The sequence below is a fragment of the Pteronotus mesoamericanus genome, unplaced genomic scaffold, assembly GCF_021234165.1.
Source record: "Pteronotus mesoamericanus isolate MK-2021 breed Mesoamerican mustached bat unplaced genomic scaffold, CSHL_Meso_final scaffold_125, whole genome shotgun sequence".
NCBI classification, from domain to species: Eukaryota; Metazoa; Chordata; class Mammalia; order Chiroptera; family Mormoopidae; genus Pteronotus; species Pteronotus mesoamericanus.
In genome coordinates this window covers 449,310-471,137 of record NW_026555304.1, presented here as the reverse complement: position 1 = coordinate 471,137, position 21,828 = coordinate 449,310, and the positions used below count along the sequence as shown (strand labels likewise).

Genomic DNA, 21,828 nt, shown 5'->3' with positions numbered 1-21,828 from the left:
TTTGACCATAGTAAAGTAACAATTAAATAACACATCATGTCAAAATCAGATTAGTAAATATTAAAAATATTGGTAATATCAAGTATTGGTGACTGTGAAAGGCACTGGGTGTTCATTCACTCTTTTTCTTCATCTTGTTAAAGCAGTCCCTTTAGCATATATTGCAGTGCTCATTTGGTGGAGGTGAATTCTTTTAGCCTTCTTTTGTCTGGGAAACTCCTTATTTCCCCTTCTATTTTAATTGAGAGTCTTGCTGGGTAGAGCAGTCTTGGTTGCAGGCCTTTTCTTTTCACGGCTTGGAATATTTCTTGCCATTCCCCTCCTTCTGGCTTGCAGTGTTTCTATTGAGAAGTCAGCTGCTAGCGATACCTGAGCTCCCTTATATGTTGCTACCTCCTTCTCCCTTGCTGCCTTTAGGATTCTCTGTTTGTCTTTGATATTTGTCATTTTAATGATGATGTGTCTTGGAGTGGGTCTCATTGGGTTCCTCTTGAATGGGACCCTATGTCCTCCATGGACCTGTGTGACTTTTTCTTTCCTCCAATTAGGGAAGTTTTACATCATGACTTTTTCAAACAGGTTCTCTATCCTTTATTCATCCTCTTCTCCTGGTATCCCTATTATATGGATATTATTATGTTTCAGGTTGTCTTACATTTCCCTGTAAACCACTCTCCTTTATTTTTGAGTCTTTTTTCATTTTCTTGCTCTTCCTGGGAGCTTTCTACTACCTTATCCTCCAGGTGGCTGATTCAATCCTCAGCTTCTTCTAGGCTGCTTTTGATTCCTTCTGCTGTGTCCTTCAATTCAGCAATTGTATTCTTCATTTCCTCTTGTCTCTCATTGATAGTTTCTATGTCCTTTTTCATGCTGATATAATTTTGCAGTAAGTTCCCTGTAGATTCCCTGTAGTTTCTGTAATTCTCTCTGAGCTCAGTGAGCTTCTTTAACCATTGTTTTGAACTCAACATCTGATAGTTTTCTTGCCTCTATTTCATTTAGTTCTCTTTGTGGGGATTCCTCCTTTCCCTTCGATTGGGAAGTGTTTCTTCATCTTCCCATTATTTGTGACACTCTTCTTTTTTGCTTCTGCTTCTTAAGTTGATCTGTCTTGATTTCCTGACTTTGTGGTGTGAACTTCTGTGATAGGAGACTGCTGCTTTTTTTTCTGGATCTACCTCTGATGATGTCAGATATCATCCCTGTCTGACCTTAGGCAGTCTGTTCAAGACTTCCAGCAATCTACTGTCTGTGGCTGTCTCCTTCTGTTGTTAATCTGTTCACTCTGCACTCAGCATTTAGGCTTAGACACCACAGGATGAGGCACAGTCCCTCCTGGGGGCGGGTTATTGGGTCCTCTCACTTTGCTGCTGCTCAGGGACATGGTCTGCCTGAGCCACATGGCTGCTGCCATATGGGGGAGGAGTCAGCACCAGGATCCTGTGAGCAATTTTCTCTGTTCTCCCCCCAAAGCCTCCATCTCCAGTCTCTCCTCAGGTATCTCTAGACCACTCTGTGCCCCCTTTAGCCAGGGATCTACTATCTGTGGCTGCCACTCTGCACTCAGCAGCCAGGCTTAGATACCACAGCACAGGGCAGAGTCCCTCCTGGAGGCAGGGTTATTGCATCCACTCACTTTGCTGCTGCTCAGGGGAGTGGTCTGCTTGAGCAAGATAGCTGTTGCTGTATGGGGAATGAGTCAGCACTGGGATTCCAGCAGCTACTCCCTCAGTTCTGTTTCCAAAGCCTTTTTCCCCAGTCTCTCTTCAGGCATCTCCAGCCCACTCTGCCCTCGCCTTTGCTGGAGACCAAGGTAATTTGCGGCAAAGAAAAAGTTATGTTTTGGCCCTTTAAATGGCTCCTTTGGTCTCCAGCCAGCCGGCTCTGACATAGAGCAACCCTGCGGCTCTTCGCAGCTGGTGGTTATCTGTGTACTTTTTGGGTTCTGGTGCTGTAGGCTGGAGATCCTCACTTATGGTTTAGACTCTGCTTTTCTCAAGGGAATCCAGCTGGCTGTTTAAATATCCTGGTGCTGCTGCCTGTGGGTGCTCCACCTGCCTTCTTGAGTCTTTACCGCATTCCTTACCAGTTAGGTTGTGCTAAAGCTGACTCTTCTGTCTGTCTGAGGTTATAAGGCTCCTCTCTTGCTATTGTTCAGTTGTTTGTTCCAGCTTACTTCTCCACAATTTAGTTGTAATCCCAGATTGGTCCTGGGAGGAGGTTAGTGTGACTTCCACTCACTCCTCTGCCATCTTGATTTTTCTCTAATAACTTTTGATACTTATTAACATCACCTCAAAGAAGTTTTAGGTGAATGGCATCAAAAATATACAACTGTGAATAGTTTAACCAGGCTCTTTATCTTTAAGTTACTTATTTTCTTTTTTTGCTAATGATAATTATAAAATGCTGTTTCATTAGTGTTTCTTCGACGATTGGCAGGGTTGAAAATTTTTCATGTTTGTTTCATTTGAGGCTAGATTTCTTCTTAATTACCGTACCTATAAGTTTAATTTTTTCTACTGAAGTGCTGACCAGTCACCGCACCTGACCACTTGCTGTGCCGTACTTTCAGGAGTGAGTGCTGTGCTTTTACTCAGCAGGCACCAGCGGGGGTGGCAGCCACTATAGCTGCATATCACTGAAGTGGTGACATGTTTCCTCCTCATGTACACAGACTTGCAATTCAAAGCTGAGTTATTTTTTCCTTCACTGTATTTTCCCACCATTGTTTGAGCACATACAAAACGAGAAGCCATAAGAAGCCCATGTAAACCTCTACATTCTCCTTGGGAAATATGTAGAATGCAGAGAGTGGTGGGGGCTGGGCCTGTCTAGCTGGCTAGGGGTTTCCACACATTCCACCCAAGGCTCATGTTTCTGATTAAGGCTTGACAGTTGGCGCAGGGCACACTGACATGGCGTTCCCCTGTTTCCAAAAGAACCGGAAATATTCTGTCCAGGTAATGAAATGCAACAGCAAATCCTTTGAGAGCATGTGGCCTTTGCTTCATCCATCACCTAGACGCCTCTACTCTCAGGACTTTAACTTGCATGTAAGCACCTTCAGAAGTCCCATGCTCCCTAGTTCTATAGGCTCCTTCTCTGTCCTCAAGAAATCTAGCTTTGGATAAGATTTCTTTTTAAGGTAAAGAAAAGGAATACCACCCAATTTAAAAACTGTGCTGTTTACCTTTTCCTTGACAAGCTGAAGATGTACCTGTTTATTTTAGGGTATGGTGTTTGAGGCCCTCTGAAACTGCTGAAACTGTTACCCCCAGCACAGCAGCTTTCAGGTGGCCACTGGGTCTCAGCCTCTTTGGCGAGCCATTGCTGGAGACTCTTTTACTTCACTTGAACTTGGAACTTGAATTTTTGGTGTGTGTGAGAAAGATGGGCAGGCAAGCACACGGGTGGCCCACATAGACCCAGCAAGGTCAGAGTTGTTCATTTCTTATTTTTTGGCCAAAATTCATAATTGAATTACAATGTGGGAATATAACTTTGCTAACATTTGGAAAATGCTTTCCTACCAGGAAGGGGTGGGAGAGGATCTCCAGAGGAAATTCTTTTCTTTGTACATCATAACTTTTCACTGAATTTAAATTGCTCTCAGTCCTGTGTTGATGCCAGAAAACAGTTGAGCTATATGGAGTATGTGAACCCAACTTCTGTCTTCCTATGAGTTATGAGACATAAGTTGTAGGAACATGACAGGGTGTGCTGCAGCTCTGCCCCTTTGAGGATGACAGGTAGGAGAGTGAAGGCAGGTAGGTAGGTGCACACCTGGCTAGACCACGGCCTTTACTTGTGACTAGGGCAGAGCAGGTGGGACAGACCATATTGCATCTGGGTGCTTCAGAAGCCAGGGAACAGCAAAACTGACCATCAGTCCTCCTCTGCTGCCTTGCAGGTTTCCTGCTCTGAAAGTTGAAGGGCAGTGAGCAGGTCTTTCAGGGCCTTTTGGGGACTGTAACAGCTGGAGAGCTGGTTGCTGAGGGGCAGACTTGGGGCACTGTTCGGTACCCTAGAAATTATGTGTGTGATGGTGCCCCCACCGTACTCCCTAACCTGTGCAAGGAAGAGCAGCTGGCCTTCTTGAGGCCTTTTCCCTACCAGGTGCCAGGCCCTGGATACCATGTGGGGATGCTCGAGATGGTGGCTGCACCCCTGTACTCTATGCCTCTCCTCCAAGCAGGTTTGAAGTCACTTGTCGTGGTGACACTCCAACCTGCTGGCTCCGTGTCTGAGGACTGGAGTCACAGAGCCTGAGTGTCCCTCAGCCACCCGCAGGAATGAGGCTGTGCTGTTAGATGGCTTCAGGGCTCAGTGACAGCTCAGTGGGGCTGTGAGCTGTCATGCCAGCTGGGGAGAGGATGAGAGTCAGGGCTGCATGTTTCTGTGGCTTTGGCAGTGTGGCTGTGTGCACAGTATAGTCACGTCTCTAGACAGTTCTTATGGAAGCTATGTTGGCTCAGTGAGGGGCACTGACAGGCATACAGACCCTGCAACTCTGGTTTCTGGAAGGTGTTAACTGATAAATGAATAGGCTTGTTCAAGAGTTGAAGTTTTATGACCTGAAACGTCCCTGTGAACATGAGTCATTCTTTGTGGTCTCCTAGTGTTGACTTTTCTTAATTAAGTTCCTAGATTTGTAGCACAATAAACATATAAGTCTTACAGTTGGGGTGCCCAGTAAACAGGGAGAGATTGAAATGTGTGCGCACTTAACTTTGTCGATTCCTGAACATGTGTCAGGTTCTGGAGCAATAACCATCTCTTGCAGCTCACTGTGAAGAAGATGGGCTGGTGGCCATGTTGCACATGAAGCAGGTGGACAGTTTCTGCTGATTGAAAAGCTTTGTTGAAGGTCTTATTCTAATAGCATACACTAAACAAGCACTAAAAGCTCCAGGGTGACCTTGATAAGAGGCAGTTTTATACCAGGTCCTTCTCTAAGCTGTGGTGACTCCTTTTCAGTCGTGACCTCATTGCATAGCAGAACTGCGATGTAGGGAAGCTGAGTCTCACCTCCCGCCTGCAGGTGAGGAGTCACTGAAGTGTCCCCTCTCTGAACTTTGCTCCCTCTTAGCAACTCTTTCAGATTCCAAACACATGTGCTTTCTGTAGATTGTTAAGCACTTTTACAATTTGTAGATTGTAAACACAGCTCTGTCGTTATGCCATCTCCCAGTCTGTCTTGTAAGCTGTCATATCACATTCCTCCTCCCTGGAGTCACCTCTCCCAGGCCTCTTTCTCAGGATGTCTTTCCTGACCCCTCTCTGCCCCCATCACCTTGCAGTGTTGCACCACTAACAGCAGAGGCATAGGTTATATAGCCAAGTGTGGCTTATGTGCTTTGTCCTACCGCTCAGCTAGAATATGGACAGGGAGGGCAAATTTGATTTTAATATGGTGTAATCAAGTGAATATTAAACATTTAAGTTGCCCTAGTCACTGTGGTAAGTGGGTGGATGCAGCTATGAATGACGGGGAATTTCAGGCCCCACCAACTTCTCCCAGTCCTCAAGGAGGAAACAGTCTGACAAAAGTACAGAGGCATGATGCCTGCCCCTGGACAGTGGGAGCGGGCCTGATAGGTGCAGAGTTAGCCTTGAGAAGTGCATAGTTAGGAAGGAGGGAGTGTCTGGGACAGTGGCTCTGTCTTCCGAGTGGGCGTTTGCAAACACAGCCACTCTCTTCCTGCAGCAAAACTTGAGCCTCTGTCTTGCCGGACTGGCATCCCTCTACGTCCTCACACCTCCCTTCTCCTAGTCTGAGTTACAGGAGTGATCTCCCACCCTTGTGCCCTCAGATCCCCTTTCATCTCCTGTCATCACCTCCTCTCTTCCAAACTTTCAGTTTCCTTCTCCCCATTTCCCCACGCCTTAACCTTCAAAACAGTCCCCCTGCCTCCAGTAGGCCATCCTCCCTTCTCCCCATCTTTTCTCTTGGCCCATAGCTCTGCAAAGCTGACCATAGGACATCTGGGCCACAGCCCTCAGTGCCCTGTTCCTCCTGTCTCCCATCTCCTCCTGCGTGTTTGATCTCCCCCCACATGACAGTTTCTCTCCGCCCCAGACTGATCTTCTCATTGACCAATGTCCCTGTTGGAAAGGTTCTGCAGCTGCCCTCAAGTAGGGACAAAACTCTGTGGCCAGTTGCCCCCAATCGTGGTCCCTCTTTGCTGCCTCCTCAAGCATCCAACCCACCATCCTCTCCCTAAGCCCCCACTCTAACTGTTCCACCTGCCAGGAATCCCTTTTCTCTACTGGGCTCCCCATCCATCCAAATAGCCTGTCTTGAAGAGCCATCTCTTCCATGAGCAGTCTCTGGTGCCCATTCCCTTGGTGGAATGAGTCTGATTCCTCTGACCCTCATCCACTCTACCTGCACCTCCCTGTGGTGACTACCAGTGTCTGTCTTGTATTCATCCCATGGCAATTCTAAGGGGCCTGTCCTGTGCCACCCATGAGTCCATGCGCTGCTTTAGCCTGTCCTTTCCTTCTCCCACTGGACCAGGGGTCCCTAAGCACAAGTCCCCAACTGCTGTAAGCAGCACAGGATGTTTTAAACAGTAAGCATTCAGGAAGTTTTTTGTAGATGATTTTTTGGCAGCCCTCCAATCCCCTTGGGGCAGATCACCTGGTCTGGACCTCAGTATTGCAGATGCCCATGTCCCAAAGTCAGCCTGGGGGTGAGCTGGGTTACAGCGAGTTCCTTGACTCCACCATTCTTCACAGTACACTGTTGTAGTTTTAGGTTTATACTCAGTCTCAAAAGTTTTTCTAAGGAGAAAGAGAATTTAAGATTCTTTCAGGTCTACCATCAAGATTCTTGTATGTTCTTGATACATGCTAAGTAGTCTTCCATAGTTTAGTACAGGTTAGACTTATCATCAGGCACCTGAGGACATCTAACCAACTGTGCCCATTCTGAGGCTCATCTGTGGCACCTCCAACATCATAGGGAAGCGAATGTCACAACAGTCAGGAGTAGGGAAGGAATAGAAATCTCTGGTGGCTTTGAGATGACACATGTGCTTCCTGCAGGAGATGGCGGGCCGGGCGCTGAAGCAAACGGGCAGCAGGAGCATTGAAGCTGCCCTGGACTATATCAGCAAGATGGGCTACCTGGACCCAAGGAAGGAGCAGATCGTGCGTGTCATTAAGCAGACCTCCCCAGGTGAGCTGAGACCTGCAGCCTGCTAGTGAAGGTGGTTTGTGATTAAAAACACAAAAGTGAGGTCCAGTGTGGCTATGGTCAGCAGATTGCCTCTGGGTAAATTGCTACGTGCTGGTAATGGGTGAGCCAGTCCTGCCCTGCTCTGAAATTTGGGCCCTGAAGGGGATTCAGCAGTGGTAGATCATGGGACCTACATGGATAGTACCCCCTATCTGAAAATACCTGTGGTACTTCCTATGGGAGGGGGCTACTTTTTTTGTTTTATGAAAGATTGAAAAATTCACTGTATATTAAAATTAGGCAGAGTGAGAATAAAAATGTTCCTTTTACTTTCTCTTAGGCCTGTGGAAGGGTCTTTCAAAGGGGAAGCTTATTTCATTCATTCTAAAACACCATTTCTCACACTTGAGAGCCGCTGCCCAGTGGCTGAGGGTGGTGGTACTGGGGAGGCCTAGGTCCAGCAGCAAATGGTCTGCTTCCCTGGCTGTCTGTAGCAAGTCATCTTCTGGGATGGAGCAGATGGGAAGTTTTCTGGGACTTTAAGCCCCCCAAGTGTGGTAGGGGCTCATGATACCTTAGCAAAGCAGTTTCCCCTATTTTGTGGAAGACCTGGGATAAACCCACTTAATTGCTGAGTGAAAATCGTACAGGCTTTGGAAGCTGAATCTCTGCCGTTAAGAGGACACAAACTCATGTTTTCTTCTTAACAGAACGAGTTTCCTTACACAGTGCTGGCTGGCCGTCCATGTCAAGGTACTTAGCCATCCTGGTCCTGTCTCAGGTCACAGCTTTCAGGGGATCTCAGGGCCATGTTCTGTGTGATTCTCCTCGGCATTAGCCTTTGGTGTTTGTTCAGTGGTGCAGGAAACAGCCATGTTTGGCTGTGACTTCTGCCTGATGTGATGACTTTTGCCAGGGATTCCTGTGAGGGCTCTCTGTGGGCAAGGCAGATCTTTTGACTCAGAGGCAGCCCAGATGGGCTCCAACAGAGTTCAGCCTTGCCCAGGGGCCTTCAGTCCTAGAAGAGCCTGAAAGTGCCAGAACCTGCTGGACAGACCCCTCTAATGCCACTTTGGTTCTTCCTTTCCTCTGCAGGAAAGGGCATGGCACCCACATCAGTGCCACGAAGGCCGAGCTTTGAAGGAGCAGGAGATCCTTTTACTTCCTACCATCCAATGAGTGGGGCCTACGAGGGCAGCAGCGCACTGGAGGAGGTGCCCCGGCAGTACATGGACTATCTCTTTGCCGGTGTCAATCCCAACAGCACAACTGGTGGCTCCCAGCACCAGCCCAACGGCTACTCTGCAAATATGGAGGCTGGTGGGATGAACTTCCCTGTGGCCGGGCATGGGGGCCAAGGTCTCCACCTGCAGGGTCCACAGTACAGGCCACACCTACTGGCAGCCGAGGAGCCCCTGAGCTACAGTGTCCAGCGCAGCCCCTCCTTCCAGAGCAAGGTGCCGCCAGACGGTGCAGGGTATGCCAGTCTGGGTGCCAAGGGCCCAGCTGGGCAGCCAGGGGCTGGCCACACCTTCCAAGCAGTGGGGGCCACAGCAGGTCTTTATGTGCTGCACCCACACCACAAACAGACCCCCCAGCTGCACATGATGGTACCCCCACAGAGCCTCTTGGCCCCCTCCAGGAATAGCCTCAATGTGGACCTGTTCGAGGCTGGCAGCACCCCTGTCCAACCATGGCCGGTGCCCACCCTGGCCCGGTGCGACTCTCTGCAGAAGCAGGTGGCATTCCGGCCTGAGGGCACTGTGCCCAGCAGAAGCAGCTCCTTCAACAGCCACCAGCAGCCTGTGGCCATGGCTTCCCCCAACACCATCACTGCAGTGACAGCAGCTCACATCCTGCATCCAGTGAAGAGTGTGCGTGTGCTCCGACCTGAGCCGCAGACAGCTGTGGGGCCCTCCCATCCGGCCTGGGTGCCTGCGCCCACCTCAGGACCCGATGGGCCTGACACCACTGACGAGCACCCCTCACCCTTGGTGGGCACTGGCCCCTACCCACGGGATATGGATGTGAGGTGCCCGCCCCCACCCTACCCCAAGCACCTGCTGCTGCAGGGTGCAGCCGAGCAGGTGGATGTGGATGTAGATTGCCTGTGTGCAGGGCTGGAGCAGAGGCTGCGGGGCAACCCCTCTGAGCCCCCTGACAGGGGCCACAAAGGCACCAAGGTGGACCGAATCGGGAAAGATAAGAAACTGATCCAGACGTCTCCTGTCCCGGTTCGCAAAAACAGCCGTGATGAGGAGAAAAGAGAGTCTCGAATCAAGAGCTACTCACCCTATGCATTCAAGTTCTTCATGGAGCAGCATGTGGAAAATGTCATCAAGACCTACCAGCAGAAGGTCAACCGCAGGCTGCAGCTGGAGCAAGAGATGGCCAGAGTAATGTCTTCTTTCACCTTTCCTAAGCCATTAACAGCAATCACAGTAGGATCCCTTTTCTTTCTGTTTATGCACTTCTGGTATCAACTAGTCATCTCCCAGGCACTGGTCTGGTTATGAGGGGAGGACCTGGAGAAATTATATGTGTGTCAATCTCCCTTATCCCTTTCCTGGGCTGCAGGGATCAGCTATGGCTGTACACCATGTGCCAATGAGAAAATTAGCAAATGGATATTTTTGTGTTATTATTTATTAGCAAAGTTCTTTACATTTTACTAATAAAACACTTTGAGATGAGTAGAAACAAAGTTTGAGGTTGGTTTTTATTTTTTAAAGATTTTATTTTTAGAGAGAGGGGAAGGGAGGGAGAAAGAGGAGAGAAGCATCAATGTGTGATTGCCTCTTGTAGGCCCCCTACTGGGCACCTGGCCCACAACTGAGGCATGTGCCCTGACTGGGAATCGAACCAGCGGCCCTTTGGTTCACAGTCCAGCACTCAGTCTACTGAGCCACACCAGCCAGGGCAGTTTGTGGGTATATGAATTGAAATTATGGGATTCATTTATCCTTTTGTTAAGTCTATAATTTATCCTTTTATTAAAGTAATGCCTTAAAGGGACCTTACTTGATAAGAAATTGTTAGAGAAGATAATTAATGAAATTATTTAAATGCAGTGTTATAGTAAATTTAAATCACACAAACCAATAATTTCAAATTCTAAAAATAAAGTTTGTGCTCTTTCTGCTCTCTCATTTCCATTGACTTTCCTGTTTTCTCATTTTCTCCTGAGCTATTAAAATATTAGATTGCTCTTAGAATTTCAGGAATTTTGTGGTCCCCTTTCCACGGATTTTTGTTAATAGATGTTTTATTTAGTTTTTAAGGGCCTAAAGTCACCCAGTGAGAGAACTATTTTGTCCTCTCTTTGGATTGTGGATTTGTGTCAATATATGGATATAAATAACAAAACCGATTTTTTTTTTGTTTGGAGTATATTGTAGGACCCATTCTCCTATCTTCTCATTCCTGTAGATCAAGTCAGGCTCCTTTCAGTTCTAGGGCATCTCCCGCCAGCCATTTTCTCCTGGGGTTCCTCTGATATGACCCTTATTTGCCTTCTATGCAGGCCGGACTCTGTGAGGCTGAGCAGGAGCAGATGAGGAAGATCCTCTACCAGAAGGAGTCTAATTACAACAGGCTTAAGAGGGCCAAGATGGACAAGTCCATGTTTGTGAAAATCAAAACCCTGGGGATCGGTGCCTTTGGAGAAGTGTGCCTGGCATGTAAGGTGGACACTCATGCCCTGTATGCCATGAAGACCCTAAGGAAGAAGGACGTCCTGAATCGGAATCAGGTGGCCCACGTCAAGGCTGAAAGGGACATCCTGGCTGAGGCAGACAATGAGTGGGTGGTCAAACTCTACTACTCCTTCCAAGACAAGGACAGCTTGTACTTTGTGATGGACTACATCCCTGGGGGTGACATGATGAGCCTACTCATCCGGATGGAGGTCTTCCCTGAGCACCTGGCACGTTTCTACATCGCAGAGTTGACTCTGGCCATCGAGAGTGTCCACAAGATGGGCTTTATCCACCGAGACATCAAGCCAGACAACATTTTGATAGATCTTGATGGTCATATCAAACTGACTGATTTTGGCCTCTGCACTGGATTCAGGTGGACTCACAACTCTAAGTACTACCAGAAAGGTACTGTCTTACACCCACTTTATACATCTGGACACAACTGAGTCATTTAAAGCAGGGGTCCCCAGTCACCAGGCTGTGGACTGGTACCAGTCCATGGCCTGTTAGGAACCAGGCCATAAGCAAAGCTCACCAGAGCTCTGCCTCCTGTCCTCTCCACCTCCCCTTCTTCAATGGAACTGGTCTGTGGTGCCAGAAAGTTTGGGGACTGCTGATCTAAATGCAACTGTTTTCCACCCTAGCGGCTCCTAATTGTTGTGAAATTAGCTGTCATTCCATTATTTTATAATTTGGTGTGACATCATTTTCTCCCTAAAGAAGTGGTATGTTACCTGTGAGTGGGTTTTTTTACTGCTATTTTTTTTAGGACAGTAGGTGGCATGGGGCCTTTGTGAGGAACGATCACTCAGCCATATTAAAATGAGCCTTAATAAGTAAGCCTCACAACCTCCTGAGGAATCCTCATAGGGCCAGCCTGAATCTGTCTGCACGATCTGTGGTATCTGCAAGTGTAGATATGGATATAAGGATGACTACAGTTTAACTCCAGCTCCTGTAGTTCTGCTGATTGGAAAAATCAAAAATAGCTGGCCATTATTTATGGCTTGGATTCTTTATTGAAAAAATTTTTTAAACGTATTGATTTTAGAAAGAGAGAGAGATCGATTTGTTGTTCCACTCATTTATGCATTCATTGGTTGATTCTTGTATGTGCCCTGACCGGGGATTGAACCCACAGCCTTGGCATATTGGGTCAACGCTGTAACTGAGTTTCCCTGCCAGTGTGGCTTGGATTTTTGAAGTAGTTATTTTAATACCATACCTCAGGTTTCCAGGCTCTTTTTCCCCCACTTAAAAAACTAATTCTAAGTCATTTAATTTAGTCCATTTTCTGGCATTTAAGTCATTTTTTAAATTCATATTTTAAAAATCCTCTTATGCGTTTCTGTGATCATCTTAAATCACATCTTGTTGAGATTGGCCTGAGAAGGGCGCAGAGTGACAGTCCCTCAGTTTTCTAAGCCTCAGTTCAGCCTACAGCTGCTGTCCCCACACCACAGTTGTTTCTGTCGTGGTGCAGTGTTCACCTCATGTGGAGTGTCACACCCAGGACCTCAGGCTGCCCTGCTGAGTAGCTGGGCAGGGTTCTTTCTCTTAGTGTGTCAGGAGCTGAATTGAATTACTCTATTTTGAAGCTATGAGTTTGTCAAAAAGTGAAAACTTAATTTGTTTTGTATTCTGTGATTCCTGGGTGAAAAAGGGAGCCACATCAGACAGGACAGCATGGAGCCTGGTGACCTCTGGGACGATGTATCTAATTGTCATTGTGGAGACAGGCTGAAGACTCTGGAGCAGAGAGCCAGGAAGCAGCATCAGAGGTGTCTTGCACACTCCCTGGTTGGGACCCCAAATTACATTGCGCCAGAAGTACTCCTCCGAAAAGGTGGGTGCTTTGGATTCTCACCTAGGCCATTCTACACTCCTGCCTAGCTGGAGGTCATCTTCACTCCAAACATGTGGAGCCAGAGGACCTCTGAGAGTCTCTCCAACCCCAGCTTTCTAAGACCCAAAATATTCCCGTTGTAACTGTGTACCCATGGAAGCACGTGTCACTTCCATTTTGGAACTGCCCTTGCTCCCAGGGTGACAGAAGACATGCCCCTTTATGTCAGTCTTTGCTTGCTCCTTCTCTGACTGGGAAATGAGAGGTAGGGTAGAGGTGGGCTTTCTGTCTGGCACCCAAGAGAACCACTCCAGGACTGGTTTGACAGTCATGTGGTAGAAGCAACTCAGGGCAGAGAGCCACTATTCAGTCTGCCTAAGCCAGACATTTCCAGGCTCTAGCTCTAACTCTTTTTAAAATTATTTTATTCAATTACATTTTAAATTCAGTATTAGTTTGTGTTAGTTTCAGGTGTATAGCAGAGTGGTTAGCCAGTCATGTAATTTACATAGTGATCTACCAGCGCGCGCGCCCCCCGCCCCAATATTTCCAGTACCCACCTGGCACCATACATAGTTATTACAATATTAAATCAACTATATTTCCTGTGCTGTGCTCATATCCCTATGACTATTTTGTAACTATCAGTTTGCACATCTTAATCCTTTCAACCTCAACTTTTTCACTCAGTCCCCTAACCCCCCTCCCCTTTGGCGACCATCAGTCTGTTTTTTGTATCTGTGAGTCTGTTTCTGTTTTAGTTTGTTTATATTGGTCTTTAGACTTCACGTATAAGTGAAATCCTAAGTTACTTGTCTTTCTCTTGACTATTTTACTTAGTACAATACCTCCAGGTCCATCCATGCGGTTGCAAATGGTAAGATTTCATTCTTTTTATGCCCAAGTAATAGTCCATTGTACATATGCACCACAGCTTCTTGTTCAGGTTCCGAGTTCAGCTGTACCATCTCCAGCTGGTTATTGAGTATGACAGACTGCAAATACTCTTTTCCTCCAGTTCTCCCTTCTAGTCTAGCAGCACCATGAAGGTCAGATTTAGGGACAATAACTTGCATAAAATTACAAGTGCTCAGTGAAATTGGTCCTGGGTGGATGTTCTCTTCCATCAAAATGAAAAATGACATCTGACTGAACACCAGTGGAATCTTTCAGTAATCAGTTGCATGGCCCATGGTGACAGTGGTTTGTTGACCTGAATCTGTGCAATAAATCCAGGATCAGTAGCCTGTCTTTTCACTAGTTGTTTCAGATTTTTGCAGCCAGCCAGACTTGGTTCAAGTCTGAGCTTTTTTTGTTAGCTGTGGTAATCTAAGGCAAATTAACCACTCAGCCACAGCTCTAACAGTAACCTTGCTGCCCAGTCATGGTCTCAAAGTAGGAGGAGGTGGTGTTGGGCTGTGGGGCAAGACATTCCTTCTTCCCATTCCACCCTTCTCCAGTATCCACCATGCACCCAGTCCAGGAACCCAGGGTGGGGTTACTCTGCCGCCCTTAGTGCTAGATGGGCAGGAAGGACTGGGATGGAGGGCACCAAAGAGTCTGGAGGAACTTGACTAGGAATACGGTCAACAGGTCTTAGGTCCCAGTTCACACTTAGCACAAATTAGGTGACAACAAGACTGGAGCATGGTTTGGACTGGGACATGAGGCTTTGGAGGAAAAGTGGGAGAGAATCAGAGAAAAAAATGCACCTGCTCTGCAGCCTCCTTGGGGCTGGCTCTGACCGAATTGCAGGACATCCTGCCTCAGCTCCATCTTGGGAGCACTGTGAGAAGAGCCTGGCTAGTTAGTCCCTTGCGCAGGGATTGTGTCTTCAGTGACAGTTATTCCCTTTGCCAAAATGTCCCCTTTCCCCTCCTCTTCATTTTCTTCAACTACCTCCAAACCTCCAGGAAAGCCTTGCCAGGAAGCCCTCATGTGTAGACACACCTGTTCACAGGTCTTAACACTTCCTGTTTGTGGTTACTACTATTATAATTTGTGCCTGTATGATCTTTAAGAATTTAAAATTCTGGTTAGTATCCATTAGTAACAACAGTAATCTTTTAAAATTAAAGTCTTTTCTTATTACAAAAGCATCCTGTGTTTATCAAGAACAGTGACTCAAAATAAGACAAGTGACATCCTCCTCCCTACATAAACACTGTTACCATCCTAGCACATGCCCTTTCCAGCCTTTATTCTGAGCCACACATGCAAGGAAATGTGTTTTGTGTAGGGTGGTTTTCTTTTATATAACGTGTGCTGCTACAACATGTTTCCCCATGTAGCAAAGTAATGCTTGATTTTTTCGTACAGTTCTCTCAGAAGAGTACGTGCCGATGCTGGACTTGAATGTGGCCTTGTCTTTCAGGATACACTCAGCTCTGTGACTGGTGGAGTGTTGGAGTGATTCTCTTTGAGATGCTGGTGGGGCAGCCACCCTTTCTGGCCCCCACTCCCACAGAGACCCAGCTGAAGGTAATGAAGGGAAAAATGCATCCGTTTGCTGCACACACATGGTTTTCTGACCTTTTATTCTGAGTGATGTGGGAATCTCAGTTGTGTAAAATGGGACTTGAAAATTTTTATTTTAATAAGTGAAACCCTAGTGTTAGATACGAATTTTAAAATACAGTATATTGTGTGTGGAAATTTTACTTAAACCATTGGTCACTTGCCATCTTGGTATTCCCAGGTGAGAACAAAGAGAAGCAGTAAGACATGGTCAGATCCGGTCTCTACTGCCACTATACAAAAACAACAGAAAACTCTATAAACTATCCCTAAAGAAATCAGTTTATTTATTTGGATGTTTTATCATTACTGTTTGCAAATTACCAGTATGAGGTAAGCCTATAAACCTAGCGTGCATATTTCTAATATTCATTTGATGTAATTAAGTAATTAGTTTTAGAATGATGGCCATTTACTCTCTGACATAAATGATTTGGTTACTTAAGAAGAATTGAGTTGAACTGAGAATCTGATGAAATCTTTGCCACTTCTCAGAAGAGTACACTTACCTACTGACACATGTTTATTAACAATTTTAGGAAGATTTCATATGCCCTGGAGTTCATAGTAGACCCTAAATTAATAGTCCCTTAATTAGAAGAACCCTAAATTAAGCCTAGCTTCATGTCAGTAAAAATAAAATTGGAAGTTGGTATTATTTGTAGCCTCATTGGATATCTAAATCACTCACAAATTTGCCTGCATGATAGTAACCCAGTTTCTATTATGAATAAAATTTACCATTTTAACCATTTGTAACTGTGCGATTTAGTGGCAGTAAATACATTCACAATGTTGTGCAACTACCATCACCGTCTATTTCCAGACATTTTCATCTTCCCATATAGAACTGTACTTGTTTAACAATAACTCTCTATTCCCCCTCCCCCAGCCCCTGTAACCTCTCTTCTACTTTCTGTTTCTGTGAATCTGACTGTTCTGAGTGCCTCAGATGAGTGGAATCACACAATATTTGTCCTTTTGTGTCTGGTTTATTTCATTGAGAATAATGTCCTCAAGGGTCATCGATGTTGTTGTATGTGGAAGAATTTCCCTCCTTTTTAAGCCTGAATAATATTCCATTGTACATATAGACCACATTTTATTTATCCATAATTCAGCACTAGACACTTGGTTTATTTCTATCTTATTTGGTTATTGTGATTAGTGCTGGTATCAACATTCATGTGCAAGAATTTGTGTTAGTCCTGCTTTCAGTTCTTTTGACTATATACCCAGAAGTGGAATTGCTGAGTCATATGGTAATTCTGTTTAACTTTTTCACACTGTTTTCCATAGTGGCTGCACCATTTTTACATTCCTACCAATATTGCATGAGCACTATTTCCATTTTCTCCACATTCTCACCAACACTTCCTTTCCTTTTTTTTTTAGTACCCACCCTAATGGTGGCTTCACTTCATCCTAGTGAGATGATATCTCATAGTGGTTCTGATTTGCATTTCCTTAATGATTAATGATGTTGAACCTCTTTTTGTGTACTTACTGGACATTTGTATGTCTTCGGAGAAACATCTGTTCAAGACCATTGCCCTTTTTGAAACAGGTTATTTGTTTTTTGTTGTTGAGTTGTAGAAACTCTTTATATATTTTACATATTAACTCCTTATCAGATACATGTTTTGCAAATATAGTCTTCCATTCTGTGGGTTGCCTCTTCATTCTGTCAGCAGTGTCCTTTGATGAACAAAAGTTTTAAGTTTTGATTAAGTTAAATTTACATATTTTTCTTTTGTTGTCTTTGCTTTTGGTATCATATCCAAGAAATTGTTGCCAAATCCAATGTCATGAAGATTTTCCCCTATGTTTTCTCCTAGGAATCCTGTAAGTTTTAGCTCTACTAAAACTACTCAGGTTCAAACCAACCCTCCCATCCACAGGTCTACCTTCCTCCGTGCCTCACCTGATGCTCAGTCATCCATGCAGTAGCCAGTAATGGTGGCCTTGTTTATTCTGATTCAAAGTATAGCAATAAAGTCCCTTAGCTTTTCTCCTCACTGTAAACACATTTCTATGACAGATGTCCTTAGTGAGCATTTAGATGGCTGATGTGTTCAGTTGAGCATCAGGGATAGGAGTTCATGGCCATAGGGTAGGTCAGCTTTATTCTTCTCTGGGAGGTTGCTTTTTTAAGTTACAAAACTCCAGCTGACCATCTCTTGGCCACAATAAATATTTAATGAGAACCATGGTGGTTCAACAAAAATCTCTTACCATAGCTAAAGAAATGACTCAGAGAGGATCAGTCTGTTCATTTTTGTGGAAAGCACAAAATTCTCTTGCTAAACAGTCTCTCTGATAAAAGAAAATTGGTCTCTAGAGGTCTGCGTTGGGCTTCAGCATCCCAGCCTCAGGCTAGAACGCTATGGCTACTCAGATCCACAACTACAGCTTCTGAGTCTATCCTGACTTTTCTCCTGTCAGGAGACTAAAATTATTTAAAAGTCATGCCATCACATATTGTCCGATAACTGCCCGTATAGACCTTGAGATATTGGGAGAAACTAAACATTTGGTTCTATTGTCTCTTGAGGTGATAAACTGGGAGAACACGCTCCACATTCCAGCCCAGGTCAAGCTGAGCCCCGAGGCCCGGGACCTCATCACTAAACTGTGCTGTGCTGCTGACCACCGGCTGGGGAGGAACGGGGCCGAAGACCTGAAGGCCCACCCATTCTTCATCACCATTGATTTCTCTAGTGACATTCGGAAGCAGCCAGCTCCCTACGTTCCCAAGATCAGCCACCCCATGGACACCTCAAATTTTGACCCTGTAGATGAAGAAAGCCCTTGGCATGATGCTAGTGAAGACAGCACCAAGGCCTGGGACACGCTAACCTCCCCAAATAACAAGCACCCTGAACACGCATTTTATGAATTTACCTTCCGAAGGTTCTTTGATGACAATGGCTACCCCTTCAGATGCCCAAAGCCTTCAGGAGCAGAGATGTCGCAGGCTGAGAACTCTGATTTGGAAAATTCCAATCTGGTGGATCACACTGAAGGTTGCCAACCAGTGTACGTGTAGACAGACTTGGCACTGACACCCAGCTTCCTCAGGCCCGGGTACTCGTGGCTGGTTCCTTAAAAGGCCTGATGGAAAGTTCAGGGCAGCTTTGTTTTCAGTTCATTGATTACTTCACTTGAAATTCTAATCTTCACCAAAAGACCCAAAACAAACAAAAATGCTTTTTAGAAAAGGACTCCAGTTTAGCATAACTTCACTTCTAGATTCTGGTTGATAAGGGGGATGGGTGTCAACATGGCTTTGAATTGGATTTTGAGGACTTTCACTGCATTGAAAGAATTTTTTTTTTTTAATTTAGTACAGTTTAGAAAGAGCACTTATTTTGTTTATAGTCATTTTTCTTACTAAACTATAGGAATTAACTGACAAATCATGCTGCTGCCATTTTATACATTTGTATTTTATCACAGCACTTACTCACATTTAGGAAAAGAAATTAAAACTGAAGAACATGTTAAGAAATCTCTGTGCAATAACGTAAAAAAAGATAACACTGTTTTGATGTTACTGATACCATTTTATTCACACAGTGGTTTTTGTTTTGTATTTTTTCCCACATTTCAAAATTGTGATATGTTAAAAGCTGCTTTTTTTCCCTGCTTTTTGCATATTATAGTATAATAGGCAGTTTGTGAGCAAGGTGACACCATGGGTGTGATTTCTAATGTCTGGTGTGTAGAGAGTGCTGCATGAGCTGGGCTTTCTATTATAAATGACCGTGTCTTGCCATTCACAGCAGGTTCTGTGAAGATGTTTTTATACAGTAGCTATAAATGAGACATTGTAGACAGTGTGTGATGACATATTGTGTAGGTGACTTCACTGTGATTGTATCCCTTACTGTTTTGTTAAAGAAATGCAAGTGTGTAAATGAGAAGTGACTTTTTGTGTGTGTCATGGGTATGGTTGGAATCTTTGGGGGCTAAAATTAAGTATTTGTCATATACTAAACTTGCGTACATCTAAAGGGATTAATTTAGCTATGCCAAAAAGTTTGAAGTTAATCATGGAACTCTTGTCAGTTTCATTAGTCAGTCCACTGTCTTGTTCTTGGCGTAGCTGATGTGTGGGATCCAATAGCTGCCACCAGACGGCCCCCATCGGGAGGTCTGCCCAACACCATTCCTTGCGCTGCTGAGACAGCTGTAATCTTCCCATGTTGAAATTTAGTAATCTTGGCATTCTTTCACATTTTTTTGTTTTGGTGTGCTTTGAAATATCAGTCTTAACTTGGTTTTAAAAGTATATTTTCCTCATCTTTGTAAAACAGCAAGGATTATTCGAAGTGACGTTGGAATACAAAAAAAAACAACAAAACAAAATGAAGCCATATATGTTTTCATAGATGTGTAGATGTGTATATAACTACATAGATAAACATACAAAATATTCCTTATTTCAAATTAGTATGATTCCTATTTAAAGTGATTTATATTTCAGTGAAAAGTTCAGTTCTCTTGCTTTTTAAGAATCCAGTACATTATATTCTCATTATATTATTCCACATATTTTTCCTTGACATTTTTAGCATAATGTATTCATTATTTAGTATATATCTAGGCAACAACACTTATGAGTTTATCATGCCTAAACTATAAAGAAAAAAAATTCCTGTGTACCGGTTTACATTTTCTATGAATGGCAAATCCCAACATCTGCTGTGCTTGTACCATGACTGTCAGTATTTCTGCAGCTTTACAGTAATGCTGTGTTGTTATTTACAGCACTCTGACACACTTTTAAGTGGTAGGTTCTTTCTCAGGAACTCAATTTAACTATTATTTATTGATATATCATTGCCTTTGGAAAGCTTCTATTGGCACAAAATATTATTAAAATTTTGAATACAAACTCCTTGGTGTCATGTGTTATTGGAATTTTAAGTTCTTTTATCAGTATGTCATATGAGACAGTTAAAATTAGTTTTTTGTGTATCCTTAGAAAAGTGAAACTTTATGCATACTTGGCACAAGAAAATATGTATACTTTTTGCATTTTTTACACAAGTGGGAGAATTATGCATATTTTCCTTCATCTGTTTTATTGGCAATCTATACCAGCACATAAAGAAATTTTTTACCCTTTATTATTACTGTGTAACATTCCATCATGAGGGTCTGTTATAATTAGACTAGTCCTGTGTCAATGGACATTTCACTTGTTTCTGGTCTTTTTCTATTATGAACCATGTTGGAATAAATAACCCCTCATAATCATCATTTTGTACAAGGAAATAACGTAGGATAGATTCCTAGAGGTGGAATTGCTGGGTCAAAAGTTAAGTGTATGTGTGGTTTTTATTGCAAAGTAGCCCTGAGCAATTGTGGAAGGAGCCTCTCTAGGCAATCTCCTACACACCTTCTCAGTAGCCGAGAATGCACGTCCTTGTCCTGTCTTTAGGTGGACCATTTCTCAGGTTCGAGTTTGCAATGAGCACCTTCAGCTAACTCATTGTGCCAACACACTGGTGCTCATACTGCTTTATGTGCTGTGAGTAATAACATCCTTTGTCTCTGATCCAGGCACCTCCTGTCTTAGCCCAGGATCCATGAAAGAATAATCAGGCTCATTTACTTATTAGCTTGCAAGTAAGATAAAACCAAATCTTAGACCTGACAACAGGTTTTGGGTCAATATACATTCCCAATAGCAAATGTGCGGATGGTTTAGGTAGAGCCCTGCCAGGCACACAATGTACTAATATACTAATTTTTTAAAAAAAATCTTTGCCCATTAACTAAATTTTTAAAAGAAAACAAAAACCTTGGTGTACTTTTACTTGACATTCCTCTTATTTTGAAAGAAGTTGAGCATCTTTTGTGTATGCTTGGTATCTATTTGAATATCCTTTAAAATGATGATCCTAATTTTATGCATTAATTGAACGATGCTTCCTAAAACCTTCCGCAGTCGAGACTCCCAGACAATTTCCATTCTCTTCTCATTCATTATCTTCTCTTCTTGCTCAGCTAACATTAGTCATTTAACTGGGCTAGTGGCCAGACAACAGATTATGGAGAACAGTCTCTTCAGTGTTTTGACAGATTCCACAGGAGGCGAATACTCTAGCACTCATGAATTCTCTGCTCAGGGGGTTACCAGGGTACAGCAAGGGCTAGCTTTACCATGTTCGTGGTCATTATTGGATGTGATTGGGGTTTGTTGAGAAAACAAATTATACTATATTTCTCCCAAGTTTCTCCACCTTGCATGTTATGTGTCCCTTGATGATTCAAAGTGCATATCACAAAGAGGAAAACATTAGCCAGCATGGCAGGCTTCCCCTGAACCTCCTGTGGTCTAAACCATTTTTTTTAGTTAGAAATTTCTGAAATGGAGTTTACTTCTAACAAATTTGACTTACAAACCAAGTTTAAAGCCCCAGTACTTAAATAATACTTTATTTCAGCTGGCAGAATTCAGCATAATTAAGAAGATCATTGCCTTTATGTGTATATTTATAAGTAGTTTTATTAAGCATGATATCCTTTTCCATCAGTAAAGAAACATTTTCTTTAGCAAGAGACCT

General features: G+C 44.1%; 1 protein-coding gene across 2 annotated transcripts in view; it reads left to right on the top strand.

Annotated features, from left to right (window-relative positions):
- LATS2 (large tumor suppressor kinase 2) overlaps positions 1-20,136 on the top strand; it is a 76,873-nt gene extending 56,737 nt beyond the window's left edge. Inside the window, exons 1-7 of one of the 2 annotated variants that reach the window (XM_054587983.1) lie at positions 1,620-1,813; positions 7,054-7,186; positions 8,282-9,582; positions 10,710-11,292; positions 12,551-12,733; positions 15,108-15,214; positions 17,805-20,136. In XM_054587983.1, the coding sequence (XP_054443958.1) occupies positions 1,688-1,813; positions 7,054-7,186; positions 8,282-9,582; positions 10,710-11,292; positions 12,551-12,733; positions 15,108-15,214; positions 17,805-18,299 (2,928 nt within the window). In that variant the 5' untranslated portion in view covers positions 1,620-1,687 and the 3' untranslated portion in view covers positions 18,300-20,136. Of the gene's footprint in view, positions 1-1,619; positions 1,814-7,053; positions 7,187-8,281; positions 9,583-10,709; positions 11,293-12,550; positions 12,734-15,107; positions 15,215-17,804 lie in introns of those variants that run through there. The other variant, XM_054587982.1, reaches the window with a different exon arrangement.
- Positions 20,137-21,828: the final 1,692 nt, after the last annotated feature.